General features: G+C 39.7%; 1 protein-coding gene across 1 annotated transcript in view; it reads left to right on the top strand.

The window, feature by feature from the left end:
- The window catches only part of celsr3 (cadherin, EGF LAG seven-pass G-type receptor 3), a gene marked incomplete at its 5' end in the record, with an annotated part of 124,120 nt that overhangs the window by 80,755 nt on the left and 25,969 nt on the right, over positions 1 to 17,396 (top strand). Inside the window, 6 exons of the mRNA XM_080470030.1 lie at positions 2,736 to 2,877; positions 4,775 to 4,895; positions 9,195 to 9,378; positions 11,055 to 11,156; positions 11,267 to 11,361; positions 13,299 to 13,508. Of these exons, the coding sequence (XP_080326156.1) occupies positions 2,736 to 2,877; positions 4,775 to 4,895; positions 9,195 to 9,378; positions 11,055 to 11,156; positions 11,267 to 11,361; positions 13,299 to 13,508 (854 nt within the window). The remainder of the gene's footprint in view (positions 1 to 2,735; positions 2,878 to 4,774; positions 4,896 to 9,194; positions 9,379 to 11,054; positions 11,157 to 11,266; positions 11,362 to 13,298; positions 13,509 to 17,396) is intronic.

The following is a 17,396-nucleotide window of genomic DNA, read 5'->3' as shown; positions in this document are numbered from 1 at the left end:
CTGTCTTTATTTGTGCTAAATACACCTCAAAGTGTGTGTGGAGTGCTCGGCTTTTGTCATTAGATTAAAGAGGCTTTATGTGCGGCTGTATATTGCTATACAAGAGGCTGGTGTGTTTCTGTGGAGTGTCTGGGGATCAGGTTGAAGTGTGTAACGGCTCGGTTCGTCTCACCGCACCGACGCACACTGGAGCGTGTGTGTGTTGTAAATACAGATCTGCTGAAGTGGCTTATTAAGTGTTCCTCAAATGCTGTCTTTAACAAACTTTGTTGCTGTTTCATAAATAGCAGAGGAGTCTCAACTTTATATCCAGTGACGTCAGTTTTTTTTTTTTGTAATTCCTCCTTTTTTAATTTGCAATGTTTGTACCATTAGTATGCTGCTTGAAATGCCTTGGCCCAGAATGATTGCATGCTTGGATTTCTGAAAATTTGAGACCATTTCATGATACAAAGTGTAGAATTGTTTATTGTTTTAACAAACCTTTTTCATAATAATTTACTGGAGGTGTATGGAGGGGGGGGCGGACGGACAAACTGAGAATTCAAGCTTTAATGCAAAACAGTTGCAGGCTACATATAAAGACAAAATATTACAAATTCAATTGCCTTTGGATCCCAACTATCTACTGGAATTCAACTTAAATATACTTGGTCTGACAGTATATAAGTTCATAGGGTCACAATGTTATTTACACTCCTGTTATGGTGCAGTTTCCTGCTTTAGACATCATACTGCAGGAAGTCAAGAATTGTGACTAAATATTTAAAATTCAGCTTCTGATTATGTGCATCTCTGTGCCAAAACAAGAAAAACACTGATTGATCAGGGTTTTTTTCTATCGATCAGGAGCACAATCACTTTGAGTCATGTCAGTAACAGAAAATGAGCTGATGGTGTAAATGACTACATCTCATCTTAAAGCCAAATGTGTGCACAGATGTTCACAGGAACATTTGCTATTTAATCAGCAACAAGAAAATGCTGGATAACAGCGCTGGTGTAATTTCAACTGAAATGTCGATCACACTGACGTATGCGCTGTTGTACAAGCCGGGTGTGTCATAGTGATGTAAGAGTTTTCTCTTGTGGTTCAACCATCTGTTGATATAAAACACAAACGGCAAAATGCAGCAAAAAAGTGAAGCTCTGTAACATATGAAAAGTGTTTCTCAGTTACAGTTGTAGTTTGTCTTTGCAGTTCTTGAAATAGATGTTGGCAGACCTTAACTATTGAGTCATTTGAAAAAAAAAAAGTTCCTATAAACATGTCAACTTTCAATTTCTCCTGTTTTCAGCGCTTAAAATTTATTTTTTGTGCGTTTCACTTTGCTGAATGGAAATGTTTGCCTCACACCTATCTCATACCTGTTTGTGTAAAACCATAATTGATGGCATGATTTTCTTTCAAGCCTTTTTCTGCAGCGCAGGGCTAATTTCCTCTCAGACGAGGAGGCGTTGTGTTTCAGTGAATGACGATATTGTGCTTCACAGTTGCGGCGGCTTGTTTCCCAGCGACTCGCCCAGCCGGAGTGTGTCAGGAGAGTGACATTTGTGATAATCGCTGTTTGATGTCGGGGATGTTTACTTGTGAGCTGGCGAGTTATTATGTTGGGTGCATGGACGGGAAAGAGAGCGCTTTTCAGAATATTAAGATGTCAATAGTTGTTGTTTCTGTGCTACAGGGGAAATTACCTACTACTGTTTTACAAACACTCCCTTTTATGTTTAGTCGGGATTTTTGTTATGGATACTTTCTTTGCCTTCAAAAATAAAGAGTACTCGAGGTTACCTTTCCTGAGATTGTATTAGGTTACTATGTTAAATATTGGTAATCAGGTAGCAGAATAAATAAAGTTTCCACACTGACTAATAAGTCCGTAAAAAATGTATGGGAGATTATGTTTATATTGGATGCCTTCCTTAATGCAACCCTCAATTGGATTGGAGATTTGAACAGTGACCTTCTAGACATGTGTTTGCTGCATCGATCTCTAGGCCACCATTGACCATCTTCATTTCAATGTTAATGTGTAAAAATATACTGGTTTTCTGGTGTCAAACTCATTTCAGGGCAGGCGCCACATATAGCCCAATTACATCTCAAGTTGGACGGATTGATAAAATAGTAACATTTTATTCCTAAAACCAAATAATTAAAACAGAAAATGAGTCAAATGTCAACATAAAGCTAATTTGAATGATCCCTCTTGGTAAAATATACAGTGAAATTACCTCCCCCCCCCCCCCCCCCAAAAGAAAATCTACTGTATTTTACACACTTCGCAGTGTTTAGCATGTTGACTTTGAGGCTAATGCTAGTTTTGATTTTCATGGTCGGATTCGAGCCTCCTGCAGGCCAGATTTCGCCCACGGGCCTTATGTTTGACACCCATCCCCTTATTGAAAATCTACAAAGAATTTTTTTTTGTCTTTATTTTTCTTTAGTCATCAATTCATCACTACACACTTTCTCTATCTGCTCAACTTTACTCCAGCTTTAGACCACTTTGTCCCATTTTGATATTTCCAGCACACCAAGCAAATGGTCATATTGATCAAATCTCTCATTGAGCATTAAAACATGATTGAAGTTTACATAATTCATTCATGTTTTATGCAGGAAGTTGAGTTTTACTGCTCTTGTAAATCTATCCGCCTCCCTGTTACTTCATTATATTATGATTTGGTGGCGATGCCTCTTTTCTTTATCTGTTTTTCCCTCTGTTTCTCAGGCTATTATGGGAAAGGCTGCACCGATGCTTGCCACCTGAATCCATGTGAAAACGATGCTCGGTGCCACAGGAAGCCCAGCTCTTCTCATGGATACACGTGTGACTGTGGAGACAACCACTATGGACAGTACTGCCAACACAGGTGCACAAAAACACACAATCCACACATGAATCGTAGCCGTCTGGTTTAAATGTCTTTCGACTCTACAGCTAAGCTCTTTTCAAGTGTGCGTGCGTGTGTGTGGTGCATCACAACTATAGTCTCAATATTTATCCCAGTGGATTTCATGCAAGGGTGGAGATATGGGGTAACAATGCTACACACACACAGACCCACACACACACACACACACACACACACACACACACACACGGGCTATAAGTAAAAGTGTGTGCAGGGGGAGTGACCCCGACCTGACCTCACGCTTCCTTCCTGACTGTGAAATCCGCACAGCTTTAGATTTATCTCATGATCGGCTCATTGTATGTGTGCGTGTGTGTGTGAGAAATATTCATCTTTGATCTAGTTGGCGTGTATGTTTTTTTACATTCTGTCTGCTATTGAAATGTCTGTCCACATTCAGCCTCATTGCTAATTTCCCCTGATGTATCTGTTCTTTCACTCCTCCGTCTCTGCCACTGTGGGATCCATCTTCTCTCCTCTTCATACACAAAATCTAGTCGTGTTTGTCTTTGCTTACAGGTTGTAAGAACATCGGATTTGGGAATATTGTATTACTTTGTTGTCACTCTGTTTGCTATAATGACAACATTTCAGTGAGCTAATAATTTTTTATCATGAAGATAAACAGTTGTGCGTAGCTGCGCTGTGACCGTGGCGAGTTCATTAATGTTGGAATTTACTCGTTCCTTCTGACAGCAACATGGAAGAAGTCCAGCTGTAAGTAACACAAAGTCTCCGCTGCTGTAGCCGTGCTGCGCTAACATTATAGCTTATAACACACGCTGCCTGCACGCTCGCAGTTTGTCTCGATTCTTTTGTTGCTGCTTTTTCTTGCTGTAATTTGCAGATTAATTCATTTCATAAATTTTCAGTCGGCACTAACACATAAACTAACTAAATGAATTATTATGCTGTCAACTAACTGTAAACTACAACACTGTATCACGCATTTTCACGACTATCTATGAAGTGTGGATCACACATTTTCGTCACTTCGGAAGCCAACATAAGTTATATTTAATGTCGTAACTCCCACAAATATATTTATCACAGAAAATCTGTTGTGTTTCTGTCTTAAGATCTTTGTTTTCTTATTTTCAGCTGTTCTCTTCACACAAAGCATGTTTCCTTTAAGTAAGCACGAATACACAGCAGCCATGACGTTCCATCAGAATCACTTCTATCTGACTTTCATGACTAAAACTTCCCGTAAGGAGCACTAAAAAGATCCTCGCAAGAATTTTCTGTGAGGAGCACTTATCTCCTCCGTGATCCATTAGACACCGAGAACAGGCGGGGAGCACATTAAGTGAGATGTGAGCAAAGAGAAGTACGATTAAGATCCGAGGTAATTCCCAGGAGGATGAATTCAGCTGCGTTTAAGTACTAAGCAGATTTTAAGATGAGTGCCTTCACGTCAACTCAAACCAGCAAAAGAGGCGCTCTTGTTTACTTTGTGATGATTATACTTCTAACCTGAACCTGAAATGGACTAATGATGTGTTTGATTTCACCAATCTTTAAAGTTTGCTTTCTCTTATGTAGCATGTTCTGAAGTATTTGCTTACGTGCTTTAAATTCATGTCTGTCCTGACCTCTGTATGCTTCCCTTTACCTTTCAGTACTAATATTTCCTCCCAGTTTGATTCCCTTTTCACTCTCTTCATTTTTACCAAGTCTTTCCCCTTGTTTCCTTTTCATCGCTTTGTTCCCACTCATTGATTTGAAATGAGAGAGAGAGTTGATGTGCTTTGAAGAGAGATGAAAACATTGTCACAACTTCAGTTGCCCTTACTTGATTGGCTCATACCGTGAGGCTGAATCGGGATGTTTTTGTATATGTGTGTGCATGTAGGATTGATCACCAGTGTCCCAGGGGCTGGTGGGGCACTCCGACATGCGGACCGTGTCACTGCGACATCAACAAAGGCTTTGACCCGGACTGCAACAAGACCAGCGGACACTGTCACTGCAAGGTATCCAGTGATCGGACGTTTTGTTTTTCTGTTATGCGACTTCCCGCTGCACAAGATTCGCCTCCTGGGGCACAATAAAACAGTCTTGATACACCGAAGTTGAAGGGTTTACAACAAAAGGTCAGACAGACGTGGCTGAAGGCAGAACTTTGTCCAAAATGTAGACTTATGACTCTTTTTTGTTTGTCTTTCACTGATGAAGCAACATTTTCCTGGAAAGTGGCCAAAGCATATAGCATTCACTTCCATTTATTGGATCACCCAATAGGTGAGAGCTGAATCTTTTCTCGCGTGATAAACATACAATATCCCATTTCTAGTATGAGCGGGAGGTCTACTTGATTTCCAGGTAATCAATATTAGCCGTCTCGCCAATAGAGTTGTGAAGGCTAAACTATTCTTTTGAGCACCGAAAATATCTGTCCAGTATTTGTAGAGAGTGGGACAGATCCAGAGAGACTGAATCGGTTATGCAGTGGGATTGTTTACATCAATGAACTAACAGGGTTAGGTTTCTATAAACTTTAGCTCACCCCCCCTTCATACAATAGGTATGGTGTACTGTTTGACATTGAATGAGGCTATGTTTTGCACAAATTGAGGATATAGGTGTTCTATTTAGTTGTCTAAAGTTTGTTCGGTACATCCATCCCCAGATCCTCGGTCCGAAGCAATTTTATAGAAATAAGTGAATGCGGACACATTGTGTGGATTTGGTTGGAGAAAAGTGATATTGCACCTTTCAAACATGCGACGATCTAAAGGAATACAACTGGGCAGGTTGGGGAACTCTGGAAATGTACTGCAGACCTGTAGATACCTTAAAAAAAACCTGATGTTTAGGAAGTGAAAACATCCTAAACATCAAATCAAGCAAAAATATAATTTGCAACCATAGATAAATTGTTCATAGACTATTGTTGAAAGTCTTCATGGACACGGGTCAAAATAACTTTATACAGTTCTGCATAATTTACAAGTGAGATGGACCTTTGGATATGTAAAGCATATGTATTGTATATGATGGGCAATCTTTAAGAGCCAATTGTGCAATGGGTAGTTCGATGTAGCAGCATTTATGGCGAGTATTTCACATTTATTTACATTTAAAACCTGATATTTCACCAAATGAACTCAGAGTTGTAAGATGAACAGAAACAGTCAGATTAGAAATGTACAATAGCAAATCATCGGCATGAAGAGAAACCCTCAGTTCTATAACATATCTCTGAACCCCAGTAACAAAAGGGTTGAAGCATAAAGCTACAGATAGAGGCTCCAGTTTGCATAAGGTATGTGACCTGTAAGCTGTAAGGGTGTTGGAGGTGCATATCGTGATGACGCAGAGTCTGAGTGGAGGTGGTTTGCATTGCCATGCATGGTCTTTGCGTATCAATTGGGGATGGAGTATGAATTAGGCTTTATGGCATTTAAAGTACTTGTACAGGTACTCATCCTTTAAAAACAGAGGTACCGGTGTATCCCTAGTTTTGAGTATCTTAAGCTTATAGGCTGATATGAGGTACAATTCAAAGGATCTTTGCCTTTTTGAGGACATAAATGGTTGCCTAAGAGAGAGTTTGGGCGAAGTGGCCATATTGACTATATTCATTGAACATGTCAAGTAACAGAGGAGCCAATGTATCCCCAATTTTCTATAAAACTCAGATGGGTAACCATATGGACTTGGACTCTTTCTAAAAAAGCTGTCAAGTACCTAAATAATACTGATAACAATGATCAAACCTAATACTTTTGTATTGAATTTATGTTGTCCTGTATCCACTATTGAAAGTGCATCAAACCTTTATAACTGCCATTGATAGTATTAGAAGAACTTCATTGATGTCATGCCATCGATCTCTTTGGTCGTGGCTTCACTCGGAGGGACAGTAATCACCTCGCAGGTCGATAGTCTCACTGGCTAATCCACACACACACCAACTACACCAACCATGATCTAATGATCATCCCCTTCTACCCACATTTCAGCCCAGTGTATTACCAGCATGTTTAACTGTTTTTATCCTGGCTTTAATCTTATCTTTTGACCTTAATCCTTGATCTCTGAAGACGCAGGCACACACACACACACACACACACACACACACACACACACACACACACACACACACACACACACACACACACACACACACACACACACACACACACACACACACACACACGTATGGTATACATTTCCATACGACCTTATTTATGTGTTTTTACTCTTTTGAGGGGTTTGATATGGAGCTTTTTCACTGGATCTCAGCTTTCAGAGGATATTGAGGAGAGATAAGTCAGATTAATGTGCACTGTGTCTCTACTATCGCTACTCGATGTGTTAATGTGATTTTGAAGTAGTAAACTGTCCAGACTGAGATAAATATATAACACAGCCAGATCAATGTTGAACATAGATAGATCTCAAGGTCGGCAGTTCGATCCCCAAAATTGCACCAGATGCAGATGAGCATGGCAGCCATGGGTGAATGTGACAATCGGTGCAAAAGTGCTCCAAGCTGCTGAAGACTTGAAAATGTAAGATATCAGTTAAATCTGTTTACCATTTATCATTTACATGTTGTTTCTAATGCATTTCAGGTGTTGGCAGATGTGTTGGGGGCACATTTTCTTGTGGTTCAGTGTACTTTTTGCAACATTACAGTTTAAACTGCAATTAAAGCATTTTGTAACTATGAAGGGATCTAATGCAGTTGAAGTAACATATTGGCCCATGGTTGAGGCCACACGAGCTCCAGTGTAGAGAGTGAACATTTGCTGGGTCAACAATAGACTGTTATTCATTAGGTTCATATTCAAACATTGTTATGTTATGTTTATTTTTTTTTTCTATGGTCTGCTTGGGAAGTAGCATTAATCATTATGCAGTTTTTGCCAACAATGACGATTCAGATCATTTATCAGAAGAGGGACATTAACATCCTCCCCTGTGTATCAGGCCTTGTGTACTTCCTGAGCTGGCTTTTCTTCTACCATGGAAGAAATCACTTGCTGGGTGTTTCAACCAAATTAAGATAAGTTGTAATAACAAGAAACTAATTTGTACCATGACCTAGATGTAAATATGTTGTGTCAACATGATTCATTGGTGTTACTGTCACTTAATTACAAGCATTAAGTCCAACATAATTTCTACAATATCAGCAGAAAGCCAATTTTAATGATGCCTTCTGTCCAGAAATGTCTCCAAAAATGATCCTGTAGCTGTTGCATTATGCATGTTTTTAAAAAGAAAAATCCCCCTGAGAACATGACTTTATGGCTATTGCTCTTCTAAATTTTTACACTTTGCTTGGTGGTCTGGCGGGCTGGATTGGAGGCTCTTGCAGGCCGGTTTTGGCCCAAGGATCTTGTGTTTGTTGGCACCTCTTGTCAATATGAGTTCTCTTCTCGATAATGACTGGGGAGACGGCGCCTAACAGCCGTTCGCTGTCAACACTTGTGCAAGACACACTGAGGTATTTGTTTGCTATGTGCACCAGAACCGGGAAGTTAACCTGGTTACATTTCAACAACTCAAAAGTAGCAGGTTTTAGCTCTTTCCATGACCGATGTTTAGCATTTCAAATGGCGACTTTATTAGTTTCAACAAAATAAAAAATAAAAAAAATCTCCACACAATAGAACATGTTTGATTTTTCCCTCTTTTATGCTGATCAATGTAACAACATCCCTCTTTTACCTTGACGGCCCACCGTGCTCATGGTGTGCTCCTGCTGGTTGTGCCAAGAAAAAAGAAAAATCAGCATATGACCATCTGTTTGATGCCGATGTTTAATTTTCTAGTGTTTATCTGCAGATGCCGATGTTGTGCTGATATGATCGTGCATCCCTGTTCTGTATCTTCTCGTGCCTCGCAAGCTAAATGATTAGCAGCCATACACTGCTGCTCTTTGTGTTTCTGTTTTACCTGCGGCCTCCTCGTGTGTCACATTATAAATCTCGCCCCGCATGTGGTGAGATAATTGCTGTCGCTATTCTTGGCACCGTGACATTTTGCATTCATCTGATTGAGTGTGGTCTGTCCCTGTACTTAAATTGTGTGTGTGTGTGTGTGTGTGTGTGTGTGTGTGTGTGTGTGTGTGTGTGTGTGTGTGTGTGTGTGTGTGTGTGTGTGTGTGTGTGTGTGTGTGTGTGTGTGTGTGTGTGTGTGTGTGTGTGTGTGTGTGTGTGTGTGTGTGTGTGTGTGTGTGTGTCTGTGTGTGTGTGTGTGTGTGTGTGTGTGTGTGTGTATGTGTGTGTGTGTGTGTGTGTGTGTGTGTGTGTGTTCAGGAGTTTCATTACCGTCCTCGGGGCTCAGACGCCTGCCTGCCGTGCGACTGCTACCCGGTGGGTTCCTTCTCAAGGTCATGTGACCCGGAGAGCGGCCAGTGTCAGTGCAGACCCGGGGTCATCGGCCGCCAGTGCAACACGTGTGATAACCCCTTTGCAGAGGTCACGAACTCTGGCTGTGAAGGTGAGAGGAAATTACAAGATATGTGTTTTATCTTTTATCCATACGTGAGCTGGTTTTATCTTTTATCTCACACAACAAATGGTTACTTTATTCATTCAACGATTTGCTCATCATCACAGCTCTGGCAGCCGATAATATTATTTTTAGCTTTTAGTATTTATTTGTGAAAATGCAACACATTTGTACACAAGAAATGAGCTGAATCATTTGATGATACAACCGGATAAAACAGACACACGGTTAAAAAACAGAGACATCTTTGATTATTAAAGTAGTTTAGAAAAATTTATTTAATCAGACATGCGAAATGAAAATGTGCTCGCATAGAGAGGCAAACTTTTCAAATCTTCTGCTACAATGATGCATCATGGGAGTGTCTGGTCACTTTAAAGGCACATTGCAGATATTACAGGCCAAAGAAATCAGATTACAGCAATGAGGAAGGTTAAGTGCAGACAAAAACATTTTTGATGATAATATCTATTTCATTAAACCCCATAAATATATTTATTATTCATAATTATAGACATTTTTACACAATAATGGATGAACATGAAAAGTGGATTTCAAAAGAAAAGCAGATGAAGGGATCTGGGCATGTTTCAGTCATGAGAATTTACCATATAGTTTGTTAAATAATAATGACCACATTAAAATTCAATTATAATACATTTCATTCTCTTTTTAGAAAATATCATAAAACGTATGTATTAAATGTTGTTTTCAGAAAAAAGTCCCAGACGTGCTTTTATGAGAATCATCCTTTGAAGCAATATATCATATAATGAAGTGGAGACTCATTGACTTAAGTAAATGTAAAAAAAAAAAGCACTGGTTTTGAAAATTACTCAAGAGCAAAAGTAAAAATTCTATATTAAGTTTACCGAAACAGGAAGTCTTGGTGTTCAGCTCTAATTGACATGTTTCTCCCAGATACAGTAAAATAACTCTTGTCAACAGATTTGCTGTTATGACTGATTCTGAATCATTTTCTGTAAAGGTTAGAACAGTTCTGAGAAACTACCGGTAAGGAGGAAAAAAGTACTGACATTTGTGCTCAAGTGTTGCAAATAAAAGAAAATAATTACTCCTAAAAAGTCTACTCATACTTTATTATTCACCGCATTTGGATTTTCTTCCAAAGCTTTGTTTGTATTCTGATTTTACATCATTTTAAGATTATCAGAATTGTCTGTTGAAAAGCAATATCCTACTCCAAATTTTTTTTAGCAGAAGCTGTTAAGTTTCAACATAGATTAAAACTGCTATTTCGAGTGAATTATTCATACAGAAAAATTCATTTAACTCAGTTTTGACTGCACTTACTCGTCACGTGAGATGATAAGTTTTAGTTTCCTTCCTGCTCTTGTCTTTTTAAGAACAGCCACATTTGTCAAACGTGTGCCTGAACCACAATACAAAAAGAAATGGTTAATTATATTCATCATCTTTTTAACATCTTCCAGTTAATTTGATTTTCTTTTCTCTCCTCCTTCCAGTTTCCCGCTCATAATTACATCCTTAAATTTGAAGCTGGTATTTTGTTGTCTCGCAATCATTTTCATCTTTTCAAATTGAGAGAAAAACATTTTCCTTTATCAATGTTTTGTTTTGCGTTGAATGAAAAAACTTCTCAGACTCGATAAGCGGGATTTCTAATTACCGTCTGTCTGTAGTCATTTACGACGGCTGTCCCAAGACGATCACTCAGGGGATCTGGTGGCCCCGGACCAAGTTCAACCTGCCGGCGGCGGTGTCCTGCCCCAAAGGCTCCGTCGGTCAGTACACACATCAGCAGGAGCTCAGTCCATCGTAAATATAATGTATTTTCCTGACGATGCATGCGCACCTCATGTTTTGTGAACCTTGTTGTTTCTCCTCCTTCCAGGTGCAGCCATCCGACACTGTGACGTGGAGAGAGGATGGCTGGAGCCAGACCTTTACAACTGCACCTCCCCTCCGTTTGTGGAGCTTAATGCTGCTGTATGTTGATGAATACTGACGCGGCTAACGTTCAACTTTGCAACTGACACATTAAGCTGATTTTTGAAATGGGTTGGAGTCTATATGGTGCTCAAGTTTTGAAGTGATCACCTTGGTTGCATCATCATTGAGGGAAAAAAGAAATCAGAGAACTGGACAAAGGTCAAGTGAAGCTTCCTGACAAAGCCACGTCAACATGTGTGTTACCAGTTTAACACCATGTTTGCTTAATTTCCATCACAATCCTGGAATTGAACCTGTTCACACTCTTCCTGCTCTCGCCAAAGTATTGGGTCGCCAGGTCAGCGCAAAAACAAGTTAATCGGTCTTGATTGACTACAAACTTTACACTTGAGTTAATAATTGTTCATTCCTGCGCGAATGTTCAAAACGGTATCATAAAGTCAAGTGAATTTGAGCACTTGACCCAAAAGCGTCGACCACCTCTTTCCTTTGTTAAAGATTTGTTATATTTAAAACTGTTATTTTCTTGCAAATTCAAAACTACAACATGAAGTTCAAGTTGTGTTTTGTGATTTTTATCAATATATTGGGATTTATTTAGGATAAAGATACTCCAAGTGGAGAAAAGTTTCTGTCAGATCCCAGCTGGAACAAATAGATGAAACTTTGTTGAGGATCTCTAAGTGCTCTAATTCTAGCAATGTTGTCAGTTTAATACATGTCAAATTTTGCAATGTGGATTTCATAAAGTTTGGTACAAAAGTAATGTGACTTTCCATTGAATCAGGTCAACAAATGAAGCGAACCGTTGTTTGTAGAAGCTTTTATCTGTAAGGAGAAACCTTGGTAGATAGAAAAATATGTTCATGGTCTAAAATTTTACCTCCTTGGTACCTTCACTTGTTTTGAAGCAGCGCCGGTTTGGCTTCGATAATTTTTGCTCCATTGCTATTGGTTGTTGAGCAACAGCGGTGATAAGCGCTGATAAACCCCTCTCACTGTATTAGAAGAGACCACAGGTTTTAAGCTATGACAGTTGATCGTATCACAGCTGTTCTCTCTCACACTCATATAAACTCAGTACCTGGATATGTTGCACATTTCACAGTGTTGCCAAGCACGGTTTCGCAGTTTGGGATGCACAACATGTACAGTGGTGGCAGGGGGATTCGAACCACTGACCTAACCTCTAGTCTGCCATGTCGAGAACCTACAGGAACCAGTTGTGGCTCTTTTAATGACCGCATGTGGGGGTCATGTGCGCAAAGAAGACCATTCTTTGCAAGAAACAAAGCTATATGATACTATACTGAATATATGTGGACATATATGAACTATCAATGAGAAATAATATGGAAAACTACATTGTACGGAATTTATTTTCTCTCCAAATTTCTGACATCTCATCCGGGACGAGTTGTTATAACAGCTTCAATATCAGAATCAGAAGTCCTTTATTTATCTCAGGGGGAAATTACTTGTGTTACAGCCGCTCAAGCAATATTACAACGAAAAAAAAAAAAAGTTGATTATGTATGTTTTTTCTTCTCTTTCTTTCTTTGTTTAAGTAAAATACTGTCAAAGATTAAATACACACACATTAAAAAAAGTTAAGAATCCATTTAGACTTATGATACTCTAAAATCGTTCGAATGCATAAATGCGTGCATTTAGTTTCAAAAAAAATATCATATGGCTCTCCGGGAAATACATTTTAAAATAATTGGGTATCATGACTCTCTCAAGAAGGTTCCTGACTCCTGCTCTAGTCCATCACTTTCCCCTACTGAATTTTCATGAAACATTAAAGACATGTTGATTTAAAGAACTGAATTTAGATTCATGCAGCTAGTTAAGTTTTTGTGAATCAGTAGCTGTAAATCACACAAACCCCTGAATGAATTCCGTGTACAGTAGCTGTTATCATTGTTGTGTTTATCACTGAGCTGTCAGAATGTTTTCCCTGTGTTTAGCTGGATTCCCTGGAGCGTAACGAGACGGAGCTGAACACCATCATGGAGAAGAAGCTTGCCCACCAGCTCCGTGACATAACTGAGGCGACCACACGCCTCTATGGCAACGACCTGCAGATAGCTGAGCGGCTGCTGTCGCGCATTCTCACATTTGAGAACCAACAGAGCGGCTTTGGACTCACGGCCACCCAGGACGCACACTTCAACGAGGTGAGGCGAGCTTATTCTGTCTTTCTCCATGAAAGGAGCGATGAGTGTGGACAGATGGTGGAACAAATTGAGATACGCGTGCATGTATATTTGTAAGTTGATATGATGTACTCTTCGCATTGAATAATAGTGTGAACAAGAGGTCAGAAGTTGCCTGTTTGTGATTACTGTACATGCCAGGATATGAGAGGGGTTCTAAATGTAAAATCCAATTCCCGATTTTGGTGAGGAGCAAATCTAGAGTAAATCTTTTTGGAAGATCTCGTCAGATTAGAGAGCAGTGAACGCCAAAAATCACTTTGCACTGTTGTATTCAATGTGTGAAGAATAAAACGTGATTCTGCAGCTGTGCCAGCTCATTTTACTGGCACACTTTATTGAGTTCAGCTCTTTAAGTTCCACACACACACACACACACACACACACACAAAAAATAAAAGGATGCTGCAAAAAGTTTTATGTTTGAATCTTTTTTGTTTTTTTCCCAGAAATCCAAACCTTCAGTTTTTTTGTTTTACTGCTTCTGCCAGCTGTAAATCTGCAGGCTTTGCCAACGGAACAAAGGCTCATATTCAGAACTGTAGTATTTGACTGATTTATCGTTCCATCTTGGTTTACAGACCCCGTCAACTTGATATTACAACGAGATGTCTTCCCCCTCAGATGAGGAGTGATGTTGCTATGGTGATGCGGTGACAGTAACGCGTGAAATATTGCGGCGTGTCGTCTCCGTCCATTAACTGACAGCATCTCGTTTTACCTGGGGGCGCAGAGAGCTGACGCTTTGACACAAAAGGCGCGAACAGACATTTTTGTTTCAGTTTGCTGTCAATATTGAGTCAAATTTGGCTGACGAGACGCGAGCTGGCCATACATCACAACATAAGGCGGTGGGGGAATAAAGTCAAACCCCCTCCTGCTATTTCAATTTATGGGCTCATGTAGCTGTAATTTACATTCTCCTTGCTGTTATAGCAACACTGATACGCATTTGACTTCCCATCTGCTCATAATATTATATATTTACATTGAAATGTGAATTTTAATCGTAAATTGGACTTTTTCCTTCCTGCCAGTCAAGCAGTTACCTGCTGTAGTCTACAGTAATAGAAATAGCTCTTGCTACATGTTAGTGTAATTTGAAGCTCTGTAATGTGGCGTCTCCATCAGATGTTTGGGATTCTAATGGTCAAGAATTGTCGTCTCACAGCAGACTGACATTTTCACTCTTTAATCTTGACCTGATGAATGACTTCTGGTGCAGTTATGCAGCCAGGGGTGATATATTCATATTAATTAGGAGCCACAGAGAGTTATAATCATTAAAAAAAGCAATAGCTTTCTTTTCAGTATCTACAGCAACCAGAGGCACACGCGTTAATTATTCATGTTAACAGAGAAGATTTTAGCCAGCTGATGAGGAGCCACGTCCCGCAGTGCTGAGTTATGACAGAAAATCGCAGTCCAGGCAAAGAAATGTGAAGTGAGCCTGTTACGGTGTTTAATGTCCCTAATACATACTTATAGTTTTACCACAATTTAGCACACTTAACACAACATGTGTGACAGCCAAGAGCATAATAACTTTTAATCCAATAAAATAGTAAAAATAGTACAACAGTGATTGAGTGAGAGTGTTGCAGGGTATACCTCATAAGCAAACAGGACAAAACCTGCATAAAAGATGGCTTAAGTTTCCTAGAAATGCGGCCAGCTTTATCTTTTATTACATTGTTGGCTGCGGTTATCACAGTTTAAAAGGATTCTTTAAATCAGAGGTGTCAAACATAATGGCTGTGGGATAAACTGGCCTGCAAGAATAAAAGTTATTATGCCATGGCCTTGGCTTCATTGAAAAAGACTAAAATTTATATATATATTTTTTGCTTTTATTACATTACTGGATACTATTACATTATTGGTTCTGACAACATTTAAAAACATCCTCGTTTATGACATAAGGTGAGGTCGGTGGGTCACGTCAGTGCTATATTTTTTACATGTTATTGGGTAAATGCTGCACATATTTTTTCATCTTGGGTGGGTTTTTGTGGATTGTAACACCTTAGTTTTGTGACTGTGTTTCTGAATATCCTCGTCGATAAAATGAGACTGTGTTTCTGGTCCTTTGTGACTCCCCCATGCCATCGGACCCCTGTGTCCGCCTCCTGTGATCTCCACCTCTGTGCAGATCCTCCACAAAGGATTTCATTGTAGATCAGGTGTCACAGTTTGAGCCTCACACCAAAACACGACACATATGATCAATACATATATTTCCTGACAATGACAGTTGCTATGGCAACCCAGCAGCAGAATTACAATGTCCTCCGGTGATTGAAATGAAAAGTCCGTCCTGCCTGACATTTCATTCAAATCAGAGGCTCAAACATTCGCTTCTCTTGTTTCTCGTGTCATAAAGCTGATACGTGTTGCTGTGGTGGCTCACTAATGACTTTCACTCTCATCTTGGACTTTCTGGAACAAAAGCCTCGACTCGGCAGACATGTAACCTCCACCTCCACCTCCACCTCCACCATGCCCTCCCATATCTCGTCATTTGGAGTTAATGATGTGGCTCAGGTTTGCCCTGCCGTCACTGAAGTGTAGCTGCAGGTAGCCTAGTTTTATTTCCCCCCACAACGGTGGAAAATATGTAATATATACGATATTGCCGGACAGCTCACTCTAAAGAGCAGCCATTAGGTGGGACCAGCAGGTGTGGCAGCGGCGATTGTATGACGGTGGCGGTGTTGAAGCCGGTGGCAGCAGGGGTAAAACAAAGGAAGGCAGCGAGTGAAGTTGGCCTCTATAATGTAGCAGTGGGTGAAAGAAAATGCTTGATGTTCAAGCTGTGATCAAAATCTATCTGAACACTGCAGCCGTGCAACTTGTGACAGAGAGGACCCCGTGTGGTTCAATACACAATGTCCAATGTTCCAGTTGTTTCAGAATAAAAATGACAACTTTAAACCTTTATTTACTCCACAGTAAGAATGAAAACATCAGATATTCATCCTACAAATGTTTCTAGTGACTAAATATGTAGATCATACATGTTTATTTTTACACAGCTAAAAGGAAAAGTATGTAAAATCTTAAGATTTTTATGTAATAGTTGGCCAAAAATATATTACACAAACATTGTAGATCTGGAGTTTTAAATATAAGGCCCGCGGGCCAAAACCGGCTCGTGAGAGGCTCCAATTTGACCCACTGAACCACCAAACAAACAGGTTTTTTAACAATTTTCTTAATAGTAGTGGACCCGACACAACACTCAGACCCGAACTGAGACATTGTTACCTTGTTGGTCGCAAATTAGCCTCAACGTTTTATTTTTTTTGGACATTTCACTATAATTTACACCAGAAAAACTTAAAAGGTGAAATTTAAAAGCTATTTTGGCACTACTTGACCTTGCTAATCCACTCAACATGATATGAGGCTGTGTGGGGCCGCTGGACTAAAATGTGTTTGACACCGCTGACGTAGATTGTCCATGTTGGATCATCAGCTTCAGTCCTGTGGGGATGTTTTATTTATTTTTTTAACTTTAATGCGCTTGCTTCCTCCAGAGTGTTCTGCTTTATACACCATCCCTGTCCAATGGTTGCACAGGGTCGACTCAATCAAAGAGATGTTGGATTTTTCCAGTGATTTCTTTTTCTCAAGTCTTTTGCACTTATTTGCTTTTTATTCCTGCTTTGCACGTCAACCCGACTAAGAGTAATCACAGTACTACATGGTAACTTAGTGGCAAATATCTAAATTCGTTGAGTTGTAATCTCTTTGAGCTTGGTGCAGCTCAGCAGTTCTTGACCTTCAGTCTTCAGATATGTTTGGTTAAGTGTTTTTAAAGGTTCGAGCAGCTTTACACCTCAAAAT

This window comes from Lipophrys pholis, assembly GCF_963383615.2.
Source record: "Lipophrys pholis genome assembly, chromosome: 8".
NCBI lineage: Eukaryota > Metazoa > Chordata > Actinopteri > Blenniiformes > Blenniidae > Lipophrys > Lipophrys pholis.
The sequence above is the reverse complement of the archived record's forward strand: the minus strand, read 5'-3'. Positions and strand labels throughout refer to the sequence as shown.